General features: G+C 50.8%; 6 protein-coding genes across 10 annotated transcripts in view; 4 read left to right on the top strand and 2 right to left on the bottom strand.

The window, feature by feature from the left end:
• H257_00242 (coatomer subunit alpha) overlaps positions 1-124 on the top strand; it is a gene marked incomplete at both ends in the record, with an annotated part of 15273 nt that extends 15149 nt beyond the window's left edge. The window contains one exon of the mRNA XM_009822825.1: positions 38-124. Coding sequence (XP_009821127.1) covers positions 38-124 — 87 coding nt within the window. The remainder of the gene's footprint in view (positions 1-37) is intronic.
• An 803-nt stretch (positions 125-927) lies between these two features.
• Positions 928-4760, bottom strand: H257_00241 (hypothetical protein). The gene has a single exon (XM_009822824.1). The coding sequence runs from the start codon at positions 4735-4737 to the stop codon at positions 1012-1014; it is 3726 nt and encodes a 1241-aa protein (XP_009821126.1). The 5' UTR covers positions 4738-4760; the 3' UTR covers positions 928-1011.
• Positions 4761-5160: 400 nt separating this feature from the next.
• Positions 5161-5904, top strand: H257_00240 (hypothetical protein; the record flags this gene model as incomplete). Its single annotated transcript, XM_009822823.1, has 2 exons — positions 5161-5290; positions 5834-5904. The coding sequence occupies 2 exons, from the start codon at positions 5161-5163 to the stop codon at positions 5902-5904; spliced, it is 201 nt and encodes a 66-aa protein (XP_009821125.1).
• A 347-nt stretch (positions 5905-6251) lies between these two features.
• Positions 6252-8689, top strand: H257_00239 (hypothetical protein). 5 transcript variants are annotated; one of them, XM_009822819.1, is made up of 5 exons: positions 6253-6317; positions 6420-6500; positions 6569-6706; positions 6756-7215; positions 7803-8689. In XM_009822819.1, exons 4-5 carry the CDS (start codon positions 6814-6816, stop codon positions 7962-7964), a joined length of 564 nt encoding a protein of 187 aa, XP_009821121.1. In that variant the 5' UTR covers positions 6253-6317; positions 6420-6500; positions 6569-6706; positions 6756-6813; the 3' UTR covers positions 7965-8689. The 5 variants fall into 5 exon arrangements, with proteins under 5 accessions (XP_009821123.1, XP_009821121.1, XP_009821122.1 ...); XM_009822820.1 differs by having other exon boundaries at positions 6569-6832; positions 6899-7215; XM_009822821.1 differs by lacking the exon at positions 7803-8689 and having other exon boundaries at positions 6252-6317; positions 6569-6742; positions 6811-7706.
• Positions 8690-11130: 2441 nt separating this feature from the next.
• Positions 11131-11553, top strand: H257_00238 (hypothetical protein; the record flags this gene model as incomplete). The annotated part of the gene is made up of 1 exon (XM_009822817.1): positions 11131-11553. The coding sequence occupies one exon, from the start codon at positions 11131-11133 to the stop codon at positions 11551-11553; it is 423 nt and encodes a 140-aa protein (XP_009821119.1).
• A 3431-nt stretch (positions 11554-14984) lies between these two features.
• On the bottom strand, positions 14985-20015 carry H257_00237 (hypothetical protein; the record flags this gene model as incomplete). Its single annotated transcript, XM_009822816.1, has 12 exons — positions 14985-15163; positions 15237-15359; positions 15417-16374; positions 16431-16849; positions 16899-17154; positions 17341-17460; positions 17539-17628; positions 17690-17838; positions 17871-18018; positions 18087-18920; positions 19322-19441; positions 19905-20015. The coding sequence occupies 12 exons, from the start codon at positions 20013-20015 to the stop codon at positions 14985-14987; spliced, it is 3507 nt and encodes a 1168-aa protein (XP_009821118.1).
• Between the last annotated feature and the right edge of the window lie 3190 nt (positions 20016-23205).

Here is a 23205-nt window from a genome sequence, read left to right as displayed (position 1 = left end):
GCTTAGATTGGTCCCTTACGTTAAACGTTTATAACAGCACGATTGGCACTGGTTTGGGTCGTCGCTACACCTCGACGGATATAGCTGCATTGCATTTGGCACTATAATGGCCAACTTGCCATGATCCTGGTGTTTCACTGAACTTGGATGTCAGCTTCGTATCTCCCAAACGAAGATGGTCACATTTGCACACCTGGCTAGAAAACGTAGACGGGAGACATAAGTTGCTGTAATCTGGGTTTTTATGGCATTCCCGCATATACATCCACCTTAATGGATTGCACGGCACCCGCATATATTGGGCGCTCCCCTTACAGTATTTCTCAAAATTGTGGATGTAGGAGCACAATGAAGTCGAAAACTATGACCCTAAATGATACAGCAAAAAGTAAAGGCAAGATAATTAGGTCGAACTTAAGCCAATCAGAATTGAGTCGGATGAGATGTCGGACTGCAGGATTGGGAAATTGGAACAACTTCTTGATCAAACCGGATAAACTATCTCGGACAGTATAACCAATCAAACATGGTTATTTTTGGAACCGCTTTGCGATGCCTTTTTAACCGCTGAAGTTTGCTTTTGTAACGTTAGCCGCATACAGTAGTCGCAAATCTGCAATTGGATAAGACTGAAAAGCGGCACTCTGTTGTGAGTTTGCTTCGAACGGCCTGTATCAGGAAACTAAATAACCTTAACGTTATACGCTGATGTGTTCGAGATGTTGTGACCCAGTGGGGATTTATCGATTGACCCAGTTTGGATTTATCAATTGTGGGACATTTGTTTGTCCCACATGGGAACATGGGATTTACACTGCAGACAACGACGGATCGAAGTAAATTCTAAACGTTGAACTCTGATTGGCTTGTGTACTTTGCAATTCGATTTCTCTGGCAAATCAACTCATTTGTACTAGCTGAATCTGATTGGGCACAATACTTAAACACATAAACTTCGGGTGTAGTGTATACTGTATGTGGAAAATCATCGTTCTCAATATTAAGCTCCTACTACGGCGACACGACCAGCCCAAGGGTTTCCTCGCCAATCTTGGAGATGCCGCAGATGTCGCACAGACTGCCTTGGAACTGCGCTTGGTACGTGGCGGCGCAGTACGGGCACCGTGTGTCGTTGCCAGCGCCCGTGTACAGGGGGGTGAGCGATCGCGCGCAGATGGTAAAGCCCTTGGAGTCGCTGTAGTCGATTTGGTGCTCGTTGCGGGCCTCCTTGTTGGCCTTCATCGCGACCTTCTTGGCCGTTTGCTGCAATTTGATATTGCGCTCTGTATTGACTTCGGGGATCTCGAGCAGCCGTGCGCAGAACGACGACGCCGTGATAAAGTTGTTGGCTTTGAACGCGTTGGTCATGGCGCTCTTCAGAGTTAGTACCATGTGCGACGGCTGCAGTTTGCAGTGCGTCCAGTACGCGCTCAGCTCAATGTTGCGCTTGGGGTTGGTTTCCAGCGACACCTCGTTCAGATGCGCGCGGATGCGGCATGCGACCAAGTACTCGCGGCAAATGATGGCCAGTTCCTTGACCTGGCCCGCTTGTTCCTTGGAATCCACCGAGAGGAGGGGGATAGCGTGCAAGATGGACTGGCTCAGCGTCGCCACGTCGTCGAACTTGGCGCCCGTGAAGCTGCGGTACGTTTCCTTGAGAATGTTGACGAGCGCGTGGACCGACGTGGCCACCACGGGCTCGGACGGCGACCGCTGCACGTACGTCCGGAGCGACGACACGTTGCCTTGCGTGGGGACGCTGGCGGAGCTGCCGGCGTAGATGCTCAGGAAGAGCGGCTTGAGCGGTTCAAAGTTGACGACGCCGATCTGGCGGTGGAGCAGCTGCATGGCCGTGTCGAACGATCCGGCGGCCACGTGGTTGGCAGCGACGGACGAGTTCCGAGTCCAGGTCGACGGGACGGGGGTGCCGGCGGTGGGGGCCACAACAAAGTCGGACGTCGAGGCCGACGAGTCGTGAAACACGTCCCCGCCGTCCAACGACGGTCGGTCGTCGCCGTCGCTGAAGAGCCCGTCGTCTTCGTCGTCCCACGCGCCGGCGTCGGCGTCCGACAAAAAGTCGTCCGACTGGCGCCGGGTCGTGGGAGCAGCCGTCTCGTGGGTGGATGGACCGCCTCCATGTTGTTGCTGCTGTTGTTCGTCGTACAGCGTCGTGCGGCTGACTTGGGCGTCGGCGGCGGCGGCGTGGTCCGTCATGGTGGGTTCGCTCAGCTCGACGAGCGGCCAGTTGTCTTGCGTGAGGTCGCTCACGGACGACGCGGGCAGGAGGAGTGCGGCGTCCGGCAGCAGCTCACGGGCCAGAAACGCGGGCACGTCAAACGACGGGTCGTGCGCTTCAAAGTGGGCGCGGAGGCGGCCAACGTGGTCGTCGAGGCCGTGGGTGGCCGCCGTGAGGAGGGCTAGCGCATGCTGGCCGGCCGCCTCGAGCGCCGCGACGCGCTCCGGGACGTCGCCCAGGTACAACGCGTTGTGGAAGCGGGACATGATGTCTTGGCGGAGGTCGGCGATCTTGAGCATCTTCTTGAGCTTGTCGCGGTTGCCCGTGATCAGGTACAAAAACGACAGGCGCTCAAAGTTCTTGGTGCGCTGGTACGCCATCTCGACCACTTGGATGTTGCCCTGGCGCAGCGCTTCGACACCTAATTGGTGCCAGCACTTGGCGTCGTCCAGTTCGTACGCCGAGTTGAGCGCTACCTCCAAGTTGCCACACGAGATGGCCAGCTTGAAGCGCGTCTTGTCGTCGTTGACAAAGTGGAGGGCCACCTCGGGGTACCCTTTTTGCGTCAGGTACGTGATGATGGCCTGTCCACACAGTCGCGAGTGCTTGACCATGCGCATGACGGTCGTAAACTGCTTGGCAGCCAGCGCAAGCTTGAACTCGCATTCGGTCAAGTCGATCTGCAGGATGCGCATCTTGGCGTCGCGGTCCAGCGCGTACAGTTTGGACTCGACCAGGTGCGTCAGGTACACTGGCACGTCCAGCGTCCGGATGAGGCCGCTGTCGCCGTTCGCGAGGGCGTACTTGATGTGGTTCTGCGTCGTGTACACAAACACGTTGGTGGGCCCCCACACCCCGCTCTTGACCTTGACCACCTCGGTGACTGTGCCCAGGTGCTTGAGCTGCTTGTCGGCAATGTACACAGAGTGCTTGGACAACAAGGCCACGTACTCGCCCGACGCACTCCACACGACGTACTTGACGCGGGGCGCGACCACGTCCGCCAGCACGCGGCGGCTGTCCGTGTCATATAACACGATCTTGTCGTCGATGCGCAGGAGGACGCGGCCGAGTGTGCCGCCGGGAAAGAGCGCGTCCGTGGTGCCACTGGGCGGCGTGATCTTCTTGACGATCTCGTTCTGCAGGTTCTTGATCACCAAGTGGCGCGACTTGTCCAGCACGGCAAAGCGCTGGCGGGCCACAAACACTGCGTACAGCGCCGTGCCCCGCGTCGAGTCGGACACGTCGTTGTTGGTCGGCGTGAACGTCACGAGGTCGTAAGACCCGCCCTCGACGTCGCTCGTGAGCAGGAGCGAGTTGGACGTGGCGTTCGGCGGGTCGAACGGGTTGAAGTGCATGTAGCGCGGCAGCTGACCCACCGCGCCGCCCCCCCCCGCGCGACGGATCGTGGCCACGGGGTTGTCGCTGCCGGTGCCAAAGTGGTACTTGCGGACGTACCGGTCCTTGACGTACAACACGGCGTTGTCGACCAAGTCGAGCGCGGGGCGTTCGCGCTCGAGTTTGAACACGATCATGCCGGAATCGTGGCCGGCCGCCAGCAGGTTCTGCGTCGGGTGGGCCTGGAGCATCCAGAACCGGTCGTTCTCGCGGCGAAACGTCTGCAACCCCATGCGCTTGGCGATGTCCCATACGCGGATGCTGCGGTCTTCCGAGTTGGAAAGGATCAGCTCCTGGCGCGGATGGAAGATGACGCAGCTCACGTTGTTCGTGTGGCCGCGCATCGTGTCGACTTCCCACGCCTTGGTGTCGTTCATGCGCCACAGCTTCACCTGACGGTCGTCGGACCCGGACACAATCAGCGGCAACGTGGGGTGGAACGACGCCCAGTTCACGCCGCGATCGTGGCCTTCCAGCACGTATTTCACGACGGCATCCGTGGCGCCAAAGATGTCCGAGCCGGACCGACCAAGGCCATGGGGACTCGCCACGGGAATCGAATCTTCGAGCGACGATGGCGCGCCGCGCACAGTCTTCTTGCGCAACCCTGTGGTATCCCACACGCGGACGGTTTGATCGAGGGATGCCGACACGATCAGGTCTTCCTTGGGATGGAATTGACAGCTCATGACGAAGTGGTGGTGTCCCGTAAGCACCGATACACACGACCGCGACTGCCAGTTCCAAATACGAATGGTTTGATCGTCGGAACACGACGTGATCCACGGGTACTCGTGGTGGAACTGGACTGAGCGGATGTAGTCCAAGTGCCCCAGAAGCGTGAACAGGCATCGACGAAGCTTGTAGTCCCACACCTTGATCTTGTAGTCGTCCCCGCCAGACACGAACAGCGGCTGAGTCTTGTGGAAGTCGACACCTCGCACGGGGCCGTCATGCTCGTCGAAACGGTCAATGAGGGTTCCCATGCGGAAGTCCCAGAGTTGGATCACACCATTATGCAGCGATGACAGCACCCATGGGCGCGTCGGGTGGAAGCACAGCCCCTTGACGCGGTTGCTCTTCGACTCGAACTTGGTCAGCATCTCAAAAGTGATCACTTCCCAAGATATACTAGTACTGTAGTACACTACGAAGTAGTATACGTACTACTACTACTTCGTACTTCTATAACAGTACTACGTATTAATAGTATTAATAGTATACTCATTGTATTATTACTGTAGTCGAATCAAATGGCTGCACGTCATTCGAGGGTCAATCAATTGGCCAATCACATCTCGACACTACTAATCATGACATTTTAATACAGGCAAGGGACACTACTACACCATTTTTCGTTTAAGTTCAGGTTATATTCGGTATATTTCGTCCCGCGCACAACTGATTCACGCCATGTGCGTCATTCGCCTAACATTCGATATATTTCGTCCAGATCCTATAACGTTGCAGTATATTTCGACTAATGTCCGGTATATGTCACCCCAATTGAGAATATGTGGTCATCAATGAAGAATCATGTGAAGACATTGCTCCGGGAGCGCCTTGCTACGTGTATGGCCCCCCCGCCTGATGGCCAAACGCGGGAGGAATTTCGTATGGCATACCTCGAGCACATTGCCAACGTGGCTATCGCAGGTATTGATTAACCATTGAGCCTGGTCTAACTGATTTATAGGAATCGACGAGAACCGTCTGCACCCTTTATACGCTGCGGCTTGAGTATTTCTACGGTCGCGCTGAAAACATCGAAGACATGGAAGTTGGCGCTTGAAGAAGCAACGAAAACTCCTTGCATTCGTTTATTTGATCTGCATTTCTTTAATCGAAATATATTGAACAACGTGACATAAATACCGCTGGTAGGATGACACATACCGCATATCAGTCGAAATATACTAGAACGAAGTTGGGCCAGGACGAAATATAACGAATAACTAAGTTATCATGCGAACATAATGGATTTCGGATGAATCAGTTGCGCGCCGGACGAAATATACCGAAAATAACCTGAACTTACTGTTAATCGAAAAATGGTGTAGTACGGGACAGCATTTAATATTAATACCAACCTTGGATACTATGGTTAATATAATATAATTGTTGAATTAAAAGCGTGGATGACATGTGGATGACATTTGGATGACACTGGATGAAGTTGTGGGATGAAACCTAAAGTAGTGACTTATGTTGGCCCCGAGCGCCCGGGAGGCCGTCTGCGCAAGCGCGGCCGTACGAGAGCGCGGATCTAAGCTTCTCACTTCACCGAATGATCTATCTTTTCTTCTTCTCGGGCAGCGGTAGGTAGGCCGTAGGCCGTGCCGCTCCTGGACGAGGCCTGTATGCAATGACCTAGCATTATCCTAATTTACTCTCATCTATACTAATTAGGACATGACCTAATATTAATGGTGGGTGTAGTTGGGACGACGTTTGGATTACGCATATTTGAAATCCATATACTATTAATAGTAAATAATTCGAAATACACCATCTTTCATTTAAGTTCATGTTATTTCCGGTATATTTCGTCCGACGCACAACTGATTCAAGCCATGTGCGTTTTATGTTTACCGAACATTCGATATATTTCGTCCCTCTCTACACAAGCAGATTATCCAATTTGCGATGATGTGGATGGAGGACATGAACGCGCGAACCACCGGTAAGACCACGACGCAGTGCAATCCTTTGAAGGCGACGACGTCGACCTTGTTGTTGGCGTCTGCGCTTCTCATCGATCTTCTCCTGAGCCATTTCTTCATAGCGAGCAAGAACCGAACGGTAGAAGATACCATCGACGGCGCGCAAGGGGATCAACAACACATGGAAATTCGTCAAGGCAAAGGTAAGCCGCTGAATACTTTCGTACATGCATTGGCCCCAGCAGAAGGTGTTGTATAATATCATCCATAGCAAGCACACGCGGCCAAATAAAATTTCCACCAGCACGCGGTCAGACGACGCGCGGGGGTTTCGCTGTACGTCTTCCATACCCAGGTAGCCGCCCACAGGCCTTTTATTGGAATGAATGCCACGATCAATGATGCCGCGGTACTCCATATCAACAAGCACGGCCCACATCATGGGGTACTTCGAATAGTACTCCCCGTTATCGACGCATTCATTCATTGTCGGTATGATGACGGGTCGTACAGAACATGGCGTGTTACGTCGAAGGTACGAGTCATCAGCTTCTGAAACGTTGGCGCTTTGTACCCGAAGTCCAGAGCATGCTTTTTCCAGAACGGATGGTACTTCAAGACGGTAAGGCCCACGAAGAAGGCGTCACGTGGTTTCTTTGTCGTCTTGGGGCCGCGTACTTCGGTCGAGCGCGTTTTCATCGTCAGCTGTACTATGTCCCAAAGGATGTCGAACTCCGTCGGTGTAAAGTTGGTCATGACTTTTCTATGCCAGTGGCTTCCAGTGTCTTGTCGATGATAGGTTGCGTGGTGTCGGGGTCGTGGACGCGCTCATCAACAGCGTCTCCATGGCGCTGGTGGCAATCGTCCAGGAAGACCTGGTCACGGACTGTCTCCTCCTGGAGACTTGCAAACATTGCGGTGGGGTTGAAGACCATTTGAACGGCGGGTGTTGAATTGACTTGTGAGCTGCAGTTTTTTGTTGGGCAAACAAATTTGGAGGGAAATCTACAAGGCGGGGGCCAATTGCACTTGGGAAAATAGTAATACACTTAAAATACGTATGGAAGGAGGTATTTGATGGGCACGTGTCGAATTCGTCAGCCTATGTGTGTATTTAAGGAATTTAGGATGTCCCTATGATTTTGGTGTTTAGCTGATCAGATGTGCAGGTGCCGCTGAAGACATGTTAAACTTGTACTTTATGCCCTTATTGACTTTTATGGCACTGTGAAATTCAATATAACGTACATTCCAACCAGAAGTAAAGAAATTGATTTTGAAGCTTATCCATCTATAAGACCGCTCGGATTGGGCTCTTGTTGTCTAACGACGGCACAGCTATGGAAGTTATTGCAGGCATTTGATATATATGTTTGTACGGTATGTATATGTTTTTTGGTAATTATTTGAGATATTTGATTTATATTTACGTATATATTTTCGTGAATGATTCAATCGTGTATATTTTTGTAAGTGATTTTCTAACTTTTCAATTCCTTGCTTAGGCGGGTTTTACTTGCGTTTTGCAGCCGTTGAATGTTGCTATTCACAAGTCATTCAAAGATCTAATCCAGAATACGTACATGCTAATCTTCAACATGTTATATAAGCACTGCGTTGACAATACCATGACATCTATTTTAGCGATTACGCTTAGACACGCTTAATGCGACTCTGTAGTCTTCCACAACAAGGGCCAGCTTGTTCGCGAACATGGCTTGCAGGTTAGCAGTCGTCGGGGGAGGAACCAATGTGGCAAAGCTGCTCCACGCCAACAATCTTGTACACCTTGATTGCTTCTTCGAGTCGGTCACCGTGCCCTCGCACCACCTCGCAACGAAACACAGGCACGTCGTCGACTGACAAGCTATTGCCGCCGACTTCGTGCAACGTACAGCTTCGAGTACCCTCACCATTTGCGCAGCCAACAATGCCCACGGCCTTCAACTCCATCCACTTTCAGGTGTTGAATTCTGCAGCACTACGTTTTGACTGGTTGAGCATTACCCAATCATTGATTATTGGTTACAGCTTTAACATGACCACCCAAATTGCTTCGTTCACACTGGCTTTTTATTTGTCTTGAATTTAATATTGATCATTGAACGTGGTTACAGATGTGTGGGAAATACGGTACTATGAGAAACGAAGGTGAAGGAAAATGAATATTTTGACTATGATATACTAGTTAGTATCCAGGTCTTCTGTAGAAGGAGGTGAAACCCGAAACCCAATGACTTGCTTTCGCATCAGAATTCAACCAATCACGAAAGCAACGCACGAAAATAAATTCGATGTAACACTGATATTCAACACATACAATAAATATATTGATTATACTGTATGAACAATCCAATACAACACACTACGTTTTGTTATTATTATTTTGCCGGCTACGCGATACCTCTTAAAACTCGCTGAGGGGCTGACACGTCGCAGATACCAGGTAATCTATGATCAGTGCCTTTCACTAGCAAGCGTGGAGTACACAAATGGGCTTCGTGCATTTGTTGGCCAATCTGTCAAGCCGGTGATGTCGCGCCTTTGAGATCATTGTGATCAAATCGTTGACGAGTTCGAACTTGGGGTGCTAACGCGGTATTGACCAAGTTTAGCACAACGCGCTGCAACTTGCAGCGATTGTCAAAAATATATTGTGAAAACAATTATTTAAATATATTGCAATAATATTTTATTATATTGTGCCTGAACAATAGAACTATTTATTGAAAGAGCGAAATATACTGCAATAGTTATTGTTTTCCCCATAATTATTGCAGTTATTTTATTGGACCCCAAGTAATATTGCCATAGTTATTGGTTTCCAGAGAATTATTGCTGTTATTTTATTAGGCCCCAAGAAATATTGCAATAATATTGGTTTTCCGAATCCAATAACCTGATTGGACAATTTATCAGCACCCTGCAATATGACTGGTCAATTCTTTGGCTGGCTCACATGTTCCCACTACTATCGCGTTGGAGACTCAAAAGAGCTCGCAACATCCATGCAACACAAATACCAAATGACTGAATACCAAATGACTGGAACACGTCAGCAAGTCCTTCGACCCCAGCCCGCGCGTGAGTCTTGGATAGTAATCGAAAACGCACCTATATGGACTAATGGGGAAGTCTATACCCTCCCGTGCCTTCGCCTCATGGCCAAAGTACCTTCTCGCTAGGACTCCAAAAATGAGGTCCCTGGGCTCTGGGCTCTCGATTCTCGAAACTCTGACTGGAAATTATTAATCAATTGTGCATCATTCTGCATACAAACATCAAGTACACACCATATTTATTTTGTCCAAATTTGTCCAATCAAAGTGCGTTATGAATGCGTAAGTAAGTTTCATTGGCTTGAATAGGAGTTTCCTGCATCTGGACGAAACCTGCACAAATCTATAACGTTCGCCTTGGACGAACGTACAAAACAGCCGAAAATTCTGTTAACCAATTGAAAGGCAACATTTGGGCTCGTAAATTGTTTGCCAAAGTGTTTGCACCATTTTAACGAATGGTACTACTGCCAGAGTTGGTGTAGAATGAAATGACCAACCCCACCCCTCTAGAAATCGTGGATACGCATAAATTGAAGAGGTATTGCGGCCCATTTTGTGTCAGCAAAAATAATCCATCGAGCCGAATCGTACCTGTTAGCAATGAGCACATGCCTTATGCATATAGAATATCAATGCAAACATATGACAGATATTTCATTTCCAAAAATGGGTTACAGCCTCGAGATTGATTACAGATACCGTCCTCGTATTACTGTATTCAGGACATGATCGCATGCCGAGGGGTCAACTCTGACAGCGATGAGGATGAGGCATAATGGCTATCTCCACAAGAATAGGCGAAGAAGGCAAAGAAAGCCGAAGCGAAGGTGGCCAAAAAGAAGCGCTTTCAAGTCAAGGCAAAAAAAACTCTCTGGGAAGTAGACAACAAAATTTGAGTGCTAGTATTTATTGACCAATCAAAAAATATTGCAATATTTATTGGCTAATGATTCGTTATTGCAATAGTTATTGCCCTTTGGAATATTATTGCAATAGTTATTGGCCAATCAAAATTTAGTGCAATAGTTATTGGCGAATCAGTGGTTAGTGCAATAGATATTGACCAAGCAAAATATATTGCAATAGTTATTTCTATTCTGTCGGAAACCATAATATATAAACAATAAATAACTTCACCGGAAAATATATTTAAATATATTTTTGACAATCGCTGGCTGCAAGGGTGGCATCAAGTGCAACTGGAAATTGGTAAGTTCCGATTATGTGCGGTCGCTCGGACACTAATGTTCATGCCTTGAGAATAGGGGTGACCAAGGTTGCCATGAAGTTGCTGCTGTATCAGTCGGAGGAGTTTTTTGTTAAGACAGATTTGTGGGGTTGGTACTCCAATAATAAATTCTGTATTAACATGCCGTTTTTACCTCTATGTGTGTGTAGTAGTTTCAAGGACGCCGAGGGGATCGGGTATGCCAATGCGTTTGCTTCTACAACCAAGGCATGAACGGTTGATTTAACTATCAATATTAAGTATACGTATTGTGAAATATGTCAATTTTGAAAGAAATCAAATCACAAGGTAGTAAAGCTCTGTGCTATATATAAAGACAGAGTACGTTAATCATCGACTACGTGGTATTCGGGATTCATCCCATGTCATCTAAGTCATCTATATAAGTCTAAATCTAGGCATTGATGAATGAATTCTATTACCTTAAACACAGTAACGCACAATAATATTAATGTATAATCGATTTCATCCATGTGTCATCCCGTCCGTAAGTCTTAAGTATTGACAGTTAACCAGCTCAACATGTCCATAATTGACCCAGCCGTTACAGTTACCGAGATCTGGCGCATGCTCGAACGCGATTTTGGGGAGTCGAGCGCGGCGGGTGTCATTGGCCTCCTCACTAAGTTCGTCGGCACCCTTACGTCCGACTACCGCCATGTGGGTGACCACTTTAAGGCAATGAGTGCCCTACGGAACCGCATCAACGCTGAGAGCGTCAAGTGCTTCGGCGAGCCAATTGTGTCGGAACAGTTAGTGGGTGCTCTGTTCCTATCGCTCCTCCCCCAGCAGTACTTTGGGTCCTCGGGAAAGCTCACCAAGGATTCATTCACTATGGACAATGTCCCCCCTGGCTTTTGCACCTTCCCACTTGCAACAGCAGCTTATTTTGCCGCCAAAGCATGTGCACCGCGTTTTGACACGGCAATCGACAATCAAGGCTGACGTCCACGATGTGGTGCCGAGTCGTCGCAAAGGACGGATGCCATTCAAATACGGCAAGAAAGCTCACGTGCGCCTCTTCAAGAACAAGACAGTCGAATACCAACACCGATTGAATGTCATTCACCGCGTCGCCGAGGTTGGGATGTCCGCATTTCTCGACGGCTACTGTGCCAACGCCACCCCCACTCAACGCGACACGACAAGAAAGAAAGTGTATGGATGGATTAAACAGAAGGATCATATCCAGGAGATAGCAACAACAGCACGGACGGCGCATCACAAATGTGCTCGGACACGTGGGACTGGAACGACGCTGCCTCCTGCCGAAGAGGAGCAACTTGCCCGATGGGTGCTCGGGATGCGGAAGGATGGTATACCAGTTACCTACCACATGCTCCGCGTCATGGCGCTGGAGACAGCGATTGACGTGGGACTTACCGAAGACGAATTCAAGGCCAGTTGGACGTGGATTCAAGGCTTCAAGCGCCGCCATGGTCTGTCGCTTCGTTCCAAGACGAGAATCGGTCAAGACTCGACCCAAGACGGAACTACCACCCTTGCGGAGTTCTCCGAGCGAGTCCTCATGTGCACCATGGCCAACGATGTCGACGTGATCTACAACGCAGACCAGACTGCTGTCAACTACGAGTACCTACCATCGAAGACACTCAACCCGACGAAGGACAATACCGTGTGGGTCAAGTGCGGCGGCAAGACCAAGGAGCGCGCGACTGCAATGCTGCTGGCGGACACGACTGGGAAGAAGCACCCCCTATTCCTTGTCATGAAGTCGAAGAAGTCGAAGATCAAGGAAGTTGTCCAGGACAATCTCACCATGCGCCAAGGATTCGGACGCCAAGTGTGGAGCGCCGTTGAGCCACTGCAAGAGCGCTATGGCTGCCGGATCTTCGGTAATCCAACAGCTTGGTGGAACTCAGGCCTGTCGTTGGCCTTCCTTGAGTACCATTTCGGGCGGCGTGAAGGCGGCCTAGACAAGAAGGTCATCCTCTTGTGGGACGACTTCAGTGCGCACTTCACGGATGAAGTCATTGCCTACGCCGAGTCCATCAACGTCATATTAGAGCGTGTGCCACCCCGTTTTACCTGGTGCTGCCAACCTGCCGATGTCGCATGGATTCGTCCTCTGAAGGCAACCCTGCGCGATCGTTGGCTTGTGGAGATTCGGAGCCAGCTGCGATATAGCAGAGCGGCCAACCAAAACCTCAAGCTCGCGGGTCCATCGCGATCTACAATGGTTGAGTGGATCACTGGGGCATGGAATGAAGTACCTGAAAGCGTGATTCTGAATGGGTTCCGCAAGTGCCAGCTCGTCGACGGTGCTGCCGTTGAGGTGGAAATGTCGGAGGACAGTCTTGACGACGGCGACATTGCTGATTTGATGGCCGACTCTGCCGTCGAGGAGACCATTGATCCAGCACAGGATATTGACGCCGTCGGTGCCACCAGCTCACCTGAAATTGTTTCGTTGTAGATAATGTATTATCTTACCATTTGTATGAGCTATTTTATAAAGTTTCCCTTCGTTGTTTGATACCCCTCACGTTTTACAATGATCCACTCCTAATATTTGAACTTAGGCAGCCCCTGACGATTTCCCATTATCCGAAATTTCATAGTACGGATAATTGTCCCGTGGGTGTCTAAAACTATAAAAGCTACACGGTATGCATGCTTCACTCGCTACTGTAGTTGAGGGCTGATTAGTAGGTTTGTGTCGACTTGAAACTTGTCTGTCAGTTTGGTACTGCGCAGGGAAGTATGTGCTGGTGCATGAGTATCCGCTTGTAACCGAGTTCAATTCGACAGTTAGATAAAGAGTCACATCTACTGTACATACATTCCAAACACACCATCACAGTGGCTGACTTTTTTGTTCTGAATATTGTCCATTTTCGTCAAATTTCCCAATTTTGCATGTTCGTTCAATCGAGCACAAATAGAGCCGAGACATCTGATTGGCCATTATCCACTTCGCCCTTTCCAGTAGAATGGATTGTAGCCAATCAGAGACAAGTAATTTCGGATTGACCAATGGGAGAGATTGGTGCTCGATTCGCTTAGGAAGACGGGGTCCGGAAATTCATACCGAATCTCCAATATTCTGCAGCACTTTATATCTTGCTTTCAGGATGCGAAGTACTAGTAGATTTTTAAATATAAGAATACAATAAGAATACAGGTTGGTGGGATTTCTCACGACGATGAGGGATGTGATATGATGCGAGAGTAATTTGCAGGTTATCCGTGATATTTTCTACTCGTGCCATTGCCTTCACATTCATACGCCCAAGAGGTTTCAAAGTTCACAAACTTCTTGAGTCAAGTGATACAGTCACAAATGTTGTGTCGAACCCTCTATGTAGTCTCAACTGCAAAGCTCACAAACTTCTTGAGTCAAGTGTTACAGTCACTATGTCGAACCCACTAGCCTCAACGACTGTTTTGTTCGGGAAAACCGTAATGGTAGTCGACTGCGAACTACCTGTAGCTCCAGCCCAACGAGTCGTCGTCAGCCGTTAAGCAACAACGATTTCAAGAACACTCGAGAGTTCATGACGATCCAGTGATCTTGAATGTATTCCCACTTCACTGATGCATTCACTATTGTCGTGGTCGGTGTGTGGTATCGCCCTTTGAAAAGCTATTAGTAACAGTCGTACTGAAATAGGCATTCATGATATCAGCCTAGCCATAACCCAGCCAGATTGAAGTGGGCCAGTTCAAAGCAATAACAGGGTCGTGTCCATCGTCATGAACATGGCGCACAGCAAACTCGCTGGATACTGACCAGTTAGCCGTGGACCAGCAATTCGACATTGACTTTAGTGGAGAGGGCAGGAAGCATAAGCAGACATGGAGGAAGAACTGAAAGTATATTAGTTCTGATGGACGAGAAAAACAGCCAATCAGACTAAACTATGAATGGCCACGACATCCGTAATGTTTCGTGACGAATGTCTGCGCTGTCTTCTACCTGAGGAAAAGTCTCTAAAAAGCACAAAAAGAACCTACACAACTAGAAGAATGCTGCTACCTGACTGACAGGGCAATGAGGATGTTTTCTACTGCCCCCCAACAGCGCCACGCACTGTCAACCGGAATCAGGTGCCCAGAGTGCAGCAAAAGGCTAGCGGTTAAGCTCAGTGAGCGTGTTTTGTCTCTCGCTTCTTCTTGGCTTTCGCCCACGAGACCTTCGTCAAGGTAGAAAATATAACACTGACATTAGTGAGGTTAAACACGCCACGAGGCGCCTACTGACTACCATTCACTAAAGTACTCATTACCTCCACTAAGGTATCGGAACCTTTGACACGGCACACACAGATAGTGTGTGCGTTTGCAATGGGTTAAACCGACGGGCGACCCAATTGTTCTGAACGCTGCAGAACACTTCCCCTTCTACGGAAAGTTCAGTATCTTGATGAGGGCGACCACGACAGGGTCTCGCTTGTTGGCCGCAGCCACTTGCGAAATACGACTGGAATGTCGTCCAGCAAATTCGCCGCAGGTTCCCAGGACGATTCTTCATCGTCGACACCGAGCCATTTCACCAAAACTTGGTGTTGGCCATCCATGTATCGCGCTTCGTCTAGGCGCTCCACATGAATTTCGCCATCGCCAAAACGCGACCTGTGCCTCCAGGGCTTCGGTCACCTCCCTACCACCTTCGTGGTGCAATTTCAATCGGCATGCATGGTGGACTGTGACTTCGTACGGTGGCACCAGCTGCTGAGCATCTTCAATCGGCACACATGATGGACCATGACTTCGTACGGTGGCACCAGCTGGTGAGCATCATCATATAATCTGTGATAACTCTGGTCACTTGGCAGGGTCCGCACCAATGCAGGGCCAATTTGTCGGTCGGTTGACGACCGATCCGACCAGCACAAAATCGCCGACTGAAAACCCCGCAAACTTGACTTCGAATTTTCGGTCGCGGCATCCACGCACTTGCTGACGCAACTTGTCGCTTCGCATCACTACGTAGCGGTGCATTTCCTCAAGCGCCACTTGGAGGTCCGTCACATGTTTTTGACGGGCAGCGCCAAGCCCGTCCGCGACGTAAACTTCCTTGGACGTCGGGTGGACAAATGCTGCCAATGGGGTCTTGGCTGGCAGGCTGGTAAACGCTGTCACAGATGCAATTCCTCCCTGCCGGTTCGCCGGCTGATAGTTGAGGGCACCTTGAACGAGGGGCAACACATGCGGCAATTCGTCCACGTTCAGCTTCATTTCGCTGAGAAGCGCCTTCATGGCGCACAACACTAGTCGGTTGACTACTTCTACAATCCCGTTCGCCCAATGACTGTAGGCTGACGTGATGTGATGGTGGGCACCCACCAACTTCCGCACCTTGTCGATGTCTTCGTTCTTGAAAGGAGAGCCGCCATTGGACATCCAAGGGTCAACGCAGCCGAACGTCGTAAACCACGTCATCAGGCAGTGAGCGGTCGTGGCGGCGTCAGCGGACTCTGTCGCGAACATCTGCACAGAGCCACTCATGTCATCCTTCACGACAAGCACTTGTTTTTGGCCAGGCTTGGCCATGGGCATCGACAACCAGTCGAAATGGATGAGCTCGTTCGGCCTCTCCACGTGAAGTCCCGAACCCAATGAACGGGGGACCATGTCTCCGTCAATGCACAGGCAGTGCAAACAGACACGCACGAACGCTTCGACGTTCGTGGAAAGCGTCTCCAACTTGTTGGACACCGAGGTCGTCGCTGCAATGCGACGGTGACCGCTGGCTCCTTGGTGAGCGATCACACAAATCCGCTGCTGTAGGTCAACGCCACCCTATGGGATCCAGATTCGACCGTCTGGGTCCACGTATATATATGGGAGTCGACGACCCAATCCACGCCGTTTGGAGGGTTCCCTCCCCCTTCCATGGTTGAACGTTGGATGCCGCTGATCGTAGCGGCTGTCGGCCACTCGAAATCCACTTGTTGCAGAGGCGACACCACATGGATCAACTTGCGAACATTAGCAGCTGGTTGATCCATCGGGGCCGAACCCCATCGGCTCAGGAGGTCACCCCATACATTCGGGTCACCCGAGACGCACTCAATGATGTACGGGAACGTCGACATCACCAGCGACCATCGCTGCAGCTTGTCGGCCTGGTACTTGGCCACGTTGGCGTTCGATCCACTTGGGTTGAAAATATACACCACGTTGCGGTGATCTGTAAACAGACGGAAATCACCCGGGTGTACGGCCAGGTAGTTGAGTCTCTTGCACGACTCGACCACGGCATACTGTAGGTCTCCTTCTCGACAATGGGCCAGCGCATAAAACAGCGCCAGAAAACGACCCACTGATGAACGCAAGCGGTTGGTGCCGCTGGTCTTCGAGAGGCAAGTCGAGGTCCGCTGGCGGTACTTGTGTGGCAACCGCACTCCAAGACATGTCACTGGCGTCCGTGAAAACGCAGACAGTCATGTCTTCTCGACAAGGCACCACATGCGCCAACGCGTGTTTCACATCGTTGAAACACTTGAGATGGTCGGACGACCATCCCATGGCAGGGAGTGCAACGCGCACTAACGCTATTTTCTTGCAGCTTCTGGCTGCCTTGGTGGCCATGTCCAGCAGAAGTCACAACGGATCCAACAGCTGGTTCTAACCAGGGATGTTTGCACGCATCCAGTTGGTGGTGCACACAAACTGTTGGAGGTCGACCGAGGTCGACGTCGGCGACAAATCCACGAGTCCTTGAATTCATCTTGGGGAATGGGTGATTCCATCGGCCGATATCACCTTGCCACACCATTCTGCCTCGCGCAGAAACAAATGGCACTTCTTCGGGCTCAACTTGAGTCCGAACTGGGCGCAAATGGTCAAGACTTGGTCCAAGAAGTAAAACAGCTCGTCCGTCATCTTAGCAGACCCCATCAAGTCATCCAGCCATGCCAACAGGCCTCAGAACAGCAGTTCACCGAACATTTGGTGGACAACCGACTGGCAGTACGTGACATCGTCCGTCTGTCCCATGAACACGCGGGTCGGGGTGTACACACCGAAGGTCATCATGAACGAAAAGTACATCTGACTGTCCACATGTAGCGGCAACTGCCAGTACCCCTTAGTCCGGTCCAACGTGACGTACACGTCCGTCCCGACCAGACAGACCATCGCGCTGTCCAGGTTTGGCATCGCCTAAGGTATCGGCTTCGCGCAGGCGTTGATCGGCCTGCTGTCGATCATCATGCGCAAATCGCCGACTTCCTTCTTCGGCATGATTCTTGGGGCTGCGGTCTAAGTAGCCCTGTTGTTTTGGTACACCCTACCATTCGCTTCCAGGGCAGCCACATGGCTGCGCATGTACACCACATACAGCGGCGGGTACCGCCGCATCCCACACTTCACCGGCGTCGAACCGGGCTTGATTCGAACCTTCAGTGGTTCAACCTTGGCTGGCGGATCGTCGCCCAAATTCTTCACGGAACACATCAATGTGTTTGGCCAGTAAGTCGTGCAACCCCGTCGCTTCAGATGGCTTGAACGTCGCCCTGCTTCGTGCGGCGCCGCTCCGCTTCGTCCTCGACGGAGGTTTTGGGATAAACCTCCGGAGTAGCACACTCCATCCCGTCGTCGGGGTCAAGCTCCGGCGGATTCAACTTCTCCGCCATCAGGCGCTTGACATTCGCCATGCCGGACAGCTGATTTGTCGGCACGGACGAAACGTTCCATTCTTTCTTCTTTTTCCTTGCTCCGACAAGGAAGTCTTCCACGCTGAAGCCCAGTAACTCCATGACTGGGCGACTCACAATGAGTTCGGTCGCAGTCGACGCGTCGTCGACCCAGGCCTTCAAACCGCGCAACACAAGCGGTCCACACGTCGTGTCCAGCGTCACGCAGTTGAACTTGAAGTCAACAAGCGCAATGCGGCGCTTCGAGAACGGGTCCATGCAGGCACTCACGGGCATCGACGGACGCCATCCATTGCACTGCAGAGCGTTGATCTGCCCCAGATACTTATGGTACTCGCGCAAAAGCGTCTTTCGGCCTTGGTCGAGCCCAAAAATGTCGGCGGTCGAGGGATCGCGGCGCGTTCCAAACTTGTGGCACCGTACGGCCGTAACTGCGATCGCTTCCCATGTCACGGACATCCGACGGGTCGTTGTCGACTGGCAACGGCACTGAAGCGCCATATGCTTCAGTTGATGGTGGAGCAGTAGCTGAGACAAACGCTTCGACAGCTTGTGCTCCTCAGGTTGTGGCAGGGGTGTAAAACCCACCACGTGGCGGTTGCCACTCGTCGACAGCAGGTGGCTGTCGTCGTCGGGGAGATTTGAACGGAATCTCAACGGTGCGCCGAGCGGCGCTTCCTCCGGCCCCTCGATCCGGTCACGCGATCGTACTTCGGCGTTCGTTGGTGTTCCTTGTCGGAGGAATGTTCTCTAGCTCAACAATGAACTAAATATGTCTTTGTCTTGTCTCTCGTGTCTTCTTGGTTTTCGGCCACGGGACCTTCGTCAAGGTAGCAAATATAACACTGTCATTAGTGAGGTTAAACACGCCACGAGGCGCCTACTGACTACCATTTACTCAGTACCTCCACTAAGGTATCGAAACATTTGACACGGCACACACACAGAGTGTGTGCGTTTGCAATGGGTCAAACCGACGCGCGACCCAATTTCTCTGCACGCTGCAGAACAGAGCTTAACCGCCACTGGTTACACCGTCTTCTGTCCGGGACTTACCTCGTCAGACATCCCTTTTAGTGGGTTCCTACCAATTGGCCCTTACCGAACGACATGCCGTGGAAGGGCTGGATGGATCGAGTAACCACCGGGATGTCGTCACCCCCCGATGTCGAGCCAACATGCTTTAGGGCGTCCCCCTGGCACGTCATCTAAGTCACGGGGTGATAGGCCGGAGCTCGTGCTCCCTAGCTTTCGCCTGAGGGTGCTGAAGGGTGACAGCTGTCTCACCCGTAGTTGACTACGCTGAGCGCAGACAATTGTGCCATCGAGGGTATTCATATCCACCACCTGGAGTCGTGTATCGGTGTAAACAAGACATAAGTCTATTGTTCGATGAGATGGTTCTTGAAATGGTAACGTACGTCAATGTGATTTGTACGCCCATAATGTCCAGAGTGGTTCACGATCTGGATGGTGCTCTTATTGACCTCGTATAGAGGAATAGCTGTGGTGATGAGATATCCCATGTCAACGACTGCCTGTTTGAAACTCACACGCTCTTATGCAAATGTGCCCAGAAGGATTAACGCTGCCTCGTTGTCGAGAGGACGATGCTTCGCATACTCTTAGCGATCCGAGAAATCGCAGAGTAGCGGTAAAATGTCACTAAACCCGCGACGCATCAACACTCTTGGCGTAGTTGCTGTCTATAGCGCGCATGGCATCCTTCATGTAGCAGAGCCGGCGTTCATGAGGAACTCGCACAGTTGTAGGACGACGCATGCCAGGTCTAGTCGGGAGCTGATCATGAGATTCATGATCCATTCGACGACCGACCGATGTGTCGTGCTCACCCAGGAATGGCGTTCAGCATCGTTCTGAGGATACATCTACTCAGACAGCTTGATATTGAACTCCTCCATTGGAGTGAATATTGGTTCTAAATTCTCCATGCTAAACCTCATGATGTTCGAGGTTGCTGGGACTGATGCATTGCGAGAGTTCGAGCAGAACAATCTCGAACAATATAAATCTGAGAATAATTTGAGTACCCCAAGGTCGTGCATCTGAAAGCGCACCCTTGTTTGATTTGTTGCATCATGCCCAGTAGGACATGAGGACCAGTTCGTCGTCATCAACGCCGATTGGCACGGGTTATTGGACAACGATCGACGACGTTTGGACGTCGGAGTTATGGGTAACTTTCGTGGTGGAAGGCGGAGTATGTTGATGCTCCCGAAGGGACAATTGGAGTAGTGTCTAGTACTTCTAGTACGAAATGTACTTGCCAAACTACGTACACCGAACTACAAACTAGAGCCTCCCCAATTGTGGTGGTCATCGCCTCACCAAACGGTGAAAGCGCAGGTGTGGCAGTCTCCCCAAATGAAGGTCGAGATATCCTCCATCTACCCCCCCCCCAGGGGCAAAGGCATACATGAGCACAAGGTTTGTGTCGCAATGTTGGGTAGCTCGAACCCTCAAGAAGTCTCGGATGAGTCACTATACGTGCACAACATGCCTCGGAGGCAGCTTGTTCACACGCATGGATGTGTTTACAAGGATCAACGACGGGATCGTTGACCCGTAGTAGTCGTCACGACGGTAGTCTTCACCGTGACCCGCCAGAGGAAGCAGTAGTAAGGCCAGTGAAGAGGGCAGGAAGTAGTGGCAGACATGTGAGTGGATGGCAACCGCTATTCGATTGGACTACCCACTCCAACTTCGAATCGAATGCATAATACAGTACTACAACATTTTTCGTTTAAGTTCCGGTTATTTCCGGTATATTTGGTCCGACGCACTACTGATTCACGCCATGTGAGTTATGCATGATGATGTTAAGGCTCACGATAATAAGATATCGAGAGTTGTTTCGGAAGCTTGACGTCAATGGGGCAAAGATCACTGACAGAGCACACAAGGGGATGTTCGGGGTGTTCGGGGAGGACATGCAACTCAGGGAACACGGGGAAAGACGGGGTAGCTGGGAAGGTCGGGAACACAGGGGTTTGAGCAGTCGACTCAGGGGACTCGTGGAATGCGGGGTAACCTGGTAGGCTAGGAGACGTGGGGAACCGGGGTAGCCGGGGATCTCGAGGAAGTCGGGTCGAGTTCGCCACGGGTGGAGTCGAGGGTGACTCCGAGACTATACAAGGTGTATGGAGTGACGCGCCGTGGATAAATCCAGCATCAAGCCACCACACACACACTCGTAGACAGGGGATGTAATCAACGTGTACATATCCGTATACGGATAAAGGCAGATCAGTGTCCGACTCGTATTACACTTGACGGTATGGGCATTATTTACGCCAACAAATGTGCACGGCTGCGAAATTGACACCTACATCCACTACCGGTACATCGACGACGGCTAACCGTGAAAAACAGACTAGAAAGCGGAAAACGCGAAGGATTTCCGGAAAATCGGACCGTAGTACTTCAACTATCCAGCATATTGGTTGAACAGATGGCTTTGTAAGTAGCCGCTGCAGATTCACACTAGATGGTTTTGGGAAATGTAAAATGTGAGGAATACTTTTTTGAGAGAAATGCCCAAAAATAACCCCTCAAGCGTAATAAGTCAGGTAGTCACCATTTATGTAATATTAAAGGTTTTGCTTTGGCAGAACCCCGAAACCCCGAGCGCACTACAGTACCACCTGCGCCAGGATCGAACGCCGCTGCACGCACGGCCTCGATACGTGCATGCAGCGGCAGTCGATACAGGGCACACTTTGTCCACCGCCAAAGTAAACGTGTCCCCTCTGAACCTCCTGATCCGCAACAACCACACAAAGTGCCACAACCAAACAAAATATTAATCATTATCGACGGGACCATCCGCGGTAGACGTCATAAATCTCTCCAGTACACGGTATACCTACGCTATCGACTGCCGCATCTCACATGTAAACAGTCTCAGGCCGTGTCCTATGAAGCGTTGCTGCAAGCCAGATGCCGTCGATCCCCACGCCATGAACCCATGTAATCGACCTCTGTTGGTACCTGCAGCATCGACGAAAAAGGAACCTGCACAATCGACCATGGCAAGGAATGGACGACGAATACGGATTTAGTATAACTTAATACAGACGCTACAAACATCAAAAGCGTAGCCGATGGTGACTTACCACGCTACATTCGTCACAGAGGGCGACGCCGCAGTACAACGTAATACCATTTCTCGTCGCAGACACCAGAGGCAGCCCAAAGACACTCGCCGCCCCTCAAACGCCACAGGACACAGTACGGCGCATGTCATTATACCGGGTTGACGGTGTTTGCAGCTATCGTTGGAGTTGTGTTGGTGGTGCGTGCTCTTCGGTGGGAATCACCGCACGGCAAACACAACCGACACGACTCTAACGAACGCTGCAAACGCCATCGACAACGTGAGCTTCTGTCGATCCGCTAGTAGTCTCGGATTCGTGTTCTGTGGCTTCATTCTAAGTGACGGACGCCCTGCGGTGAGACTACGTTTACCACTGAAGCACACACACCACCGAGCAACTCAACGAACTGCGTTGACGCCATGTACCGCCAAACGTGACTCGTCCGGGACCGCTTCTGTCGCCAGTGAAAGCTTCAATGTATTGCCTTGTAACAGTTACCCTATATGACACCCCAAACCAGTATCCCTCCGCAATCACGATTGATTCAAGCGGAAATTGTACGTTTGGCGGGATCTATTGCATTTTTTTAGTAATGCTTGTGGTGGGACTTGTGGGAAGACCCACAACATGACCCACCGCAATCTACCACCGTCTAGTCCCCCCGCAAGCCCACTAGGATGGCCAAAGTCTACATGGCGCACCGAAATACCACCAACACGACAAGACCCACAAGCAGACCATTGACAAAACCAAGAGTCCTAGCTAGCAACGGTGGGAGTTGCCCGTGGTGGCCTTGTTGGTGTGTGCGTCAGGCGTCAGAGCAGCTTCAACTGCACTCACGCACACGCCAACAA

The sequence above is a fragment of the Aphanomyces astaci genome (genome assembly GCF_000520075.1).
Source record: "Aphanomyces astaci strain APO3 unplaced genomic scaffold supercont1.1, whole genome shotgun sequence".
Lineage (NCBI taxonomy): Eukaryota > Oomycota > Saprolegniomycetes > Saprolegniales > Verrucalvaceae > Aphanomyces > Aphanomyces astaci.
This window is presented reverse-complemented; position numbering and strand designations above follow the sequence as displayed.

Excerpts from the sequence above, each read along its gene's own strand:
- H257_00241 (XM_009822824.1), bottom strand. The coding sequence starts at position 4,737 with ATGCTGACCAAGTTCGAGTCGAAGAGCAACCGCGTCAAGGGGCTGTGC.
- H257_00239 (XM_009822819.1), top strand. The coding sequence starts at position 6,814 with ATGGCGTGTTACGTCGAAGGTACGAGTCATCAGCTTCTGAAACGTTGG. Across the intron at positions 7,216-7,802 it reads GGAGACTTGCAAACATTGCG|GCGGGTTTTACTTGCGTTTT; the intron begins GTGGGGTTGAAG and ends TTCCTTGCTTAG.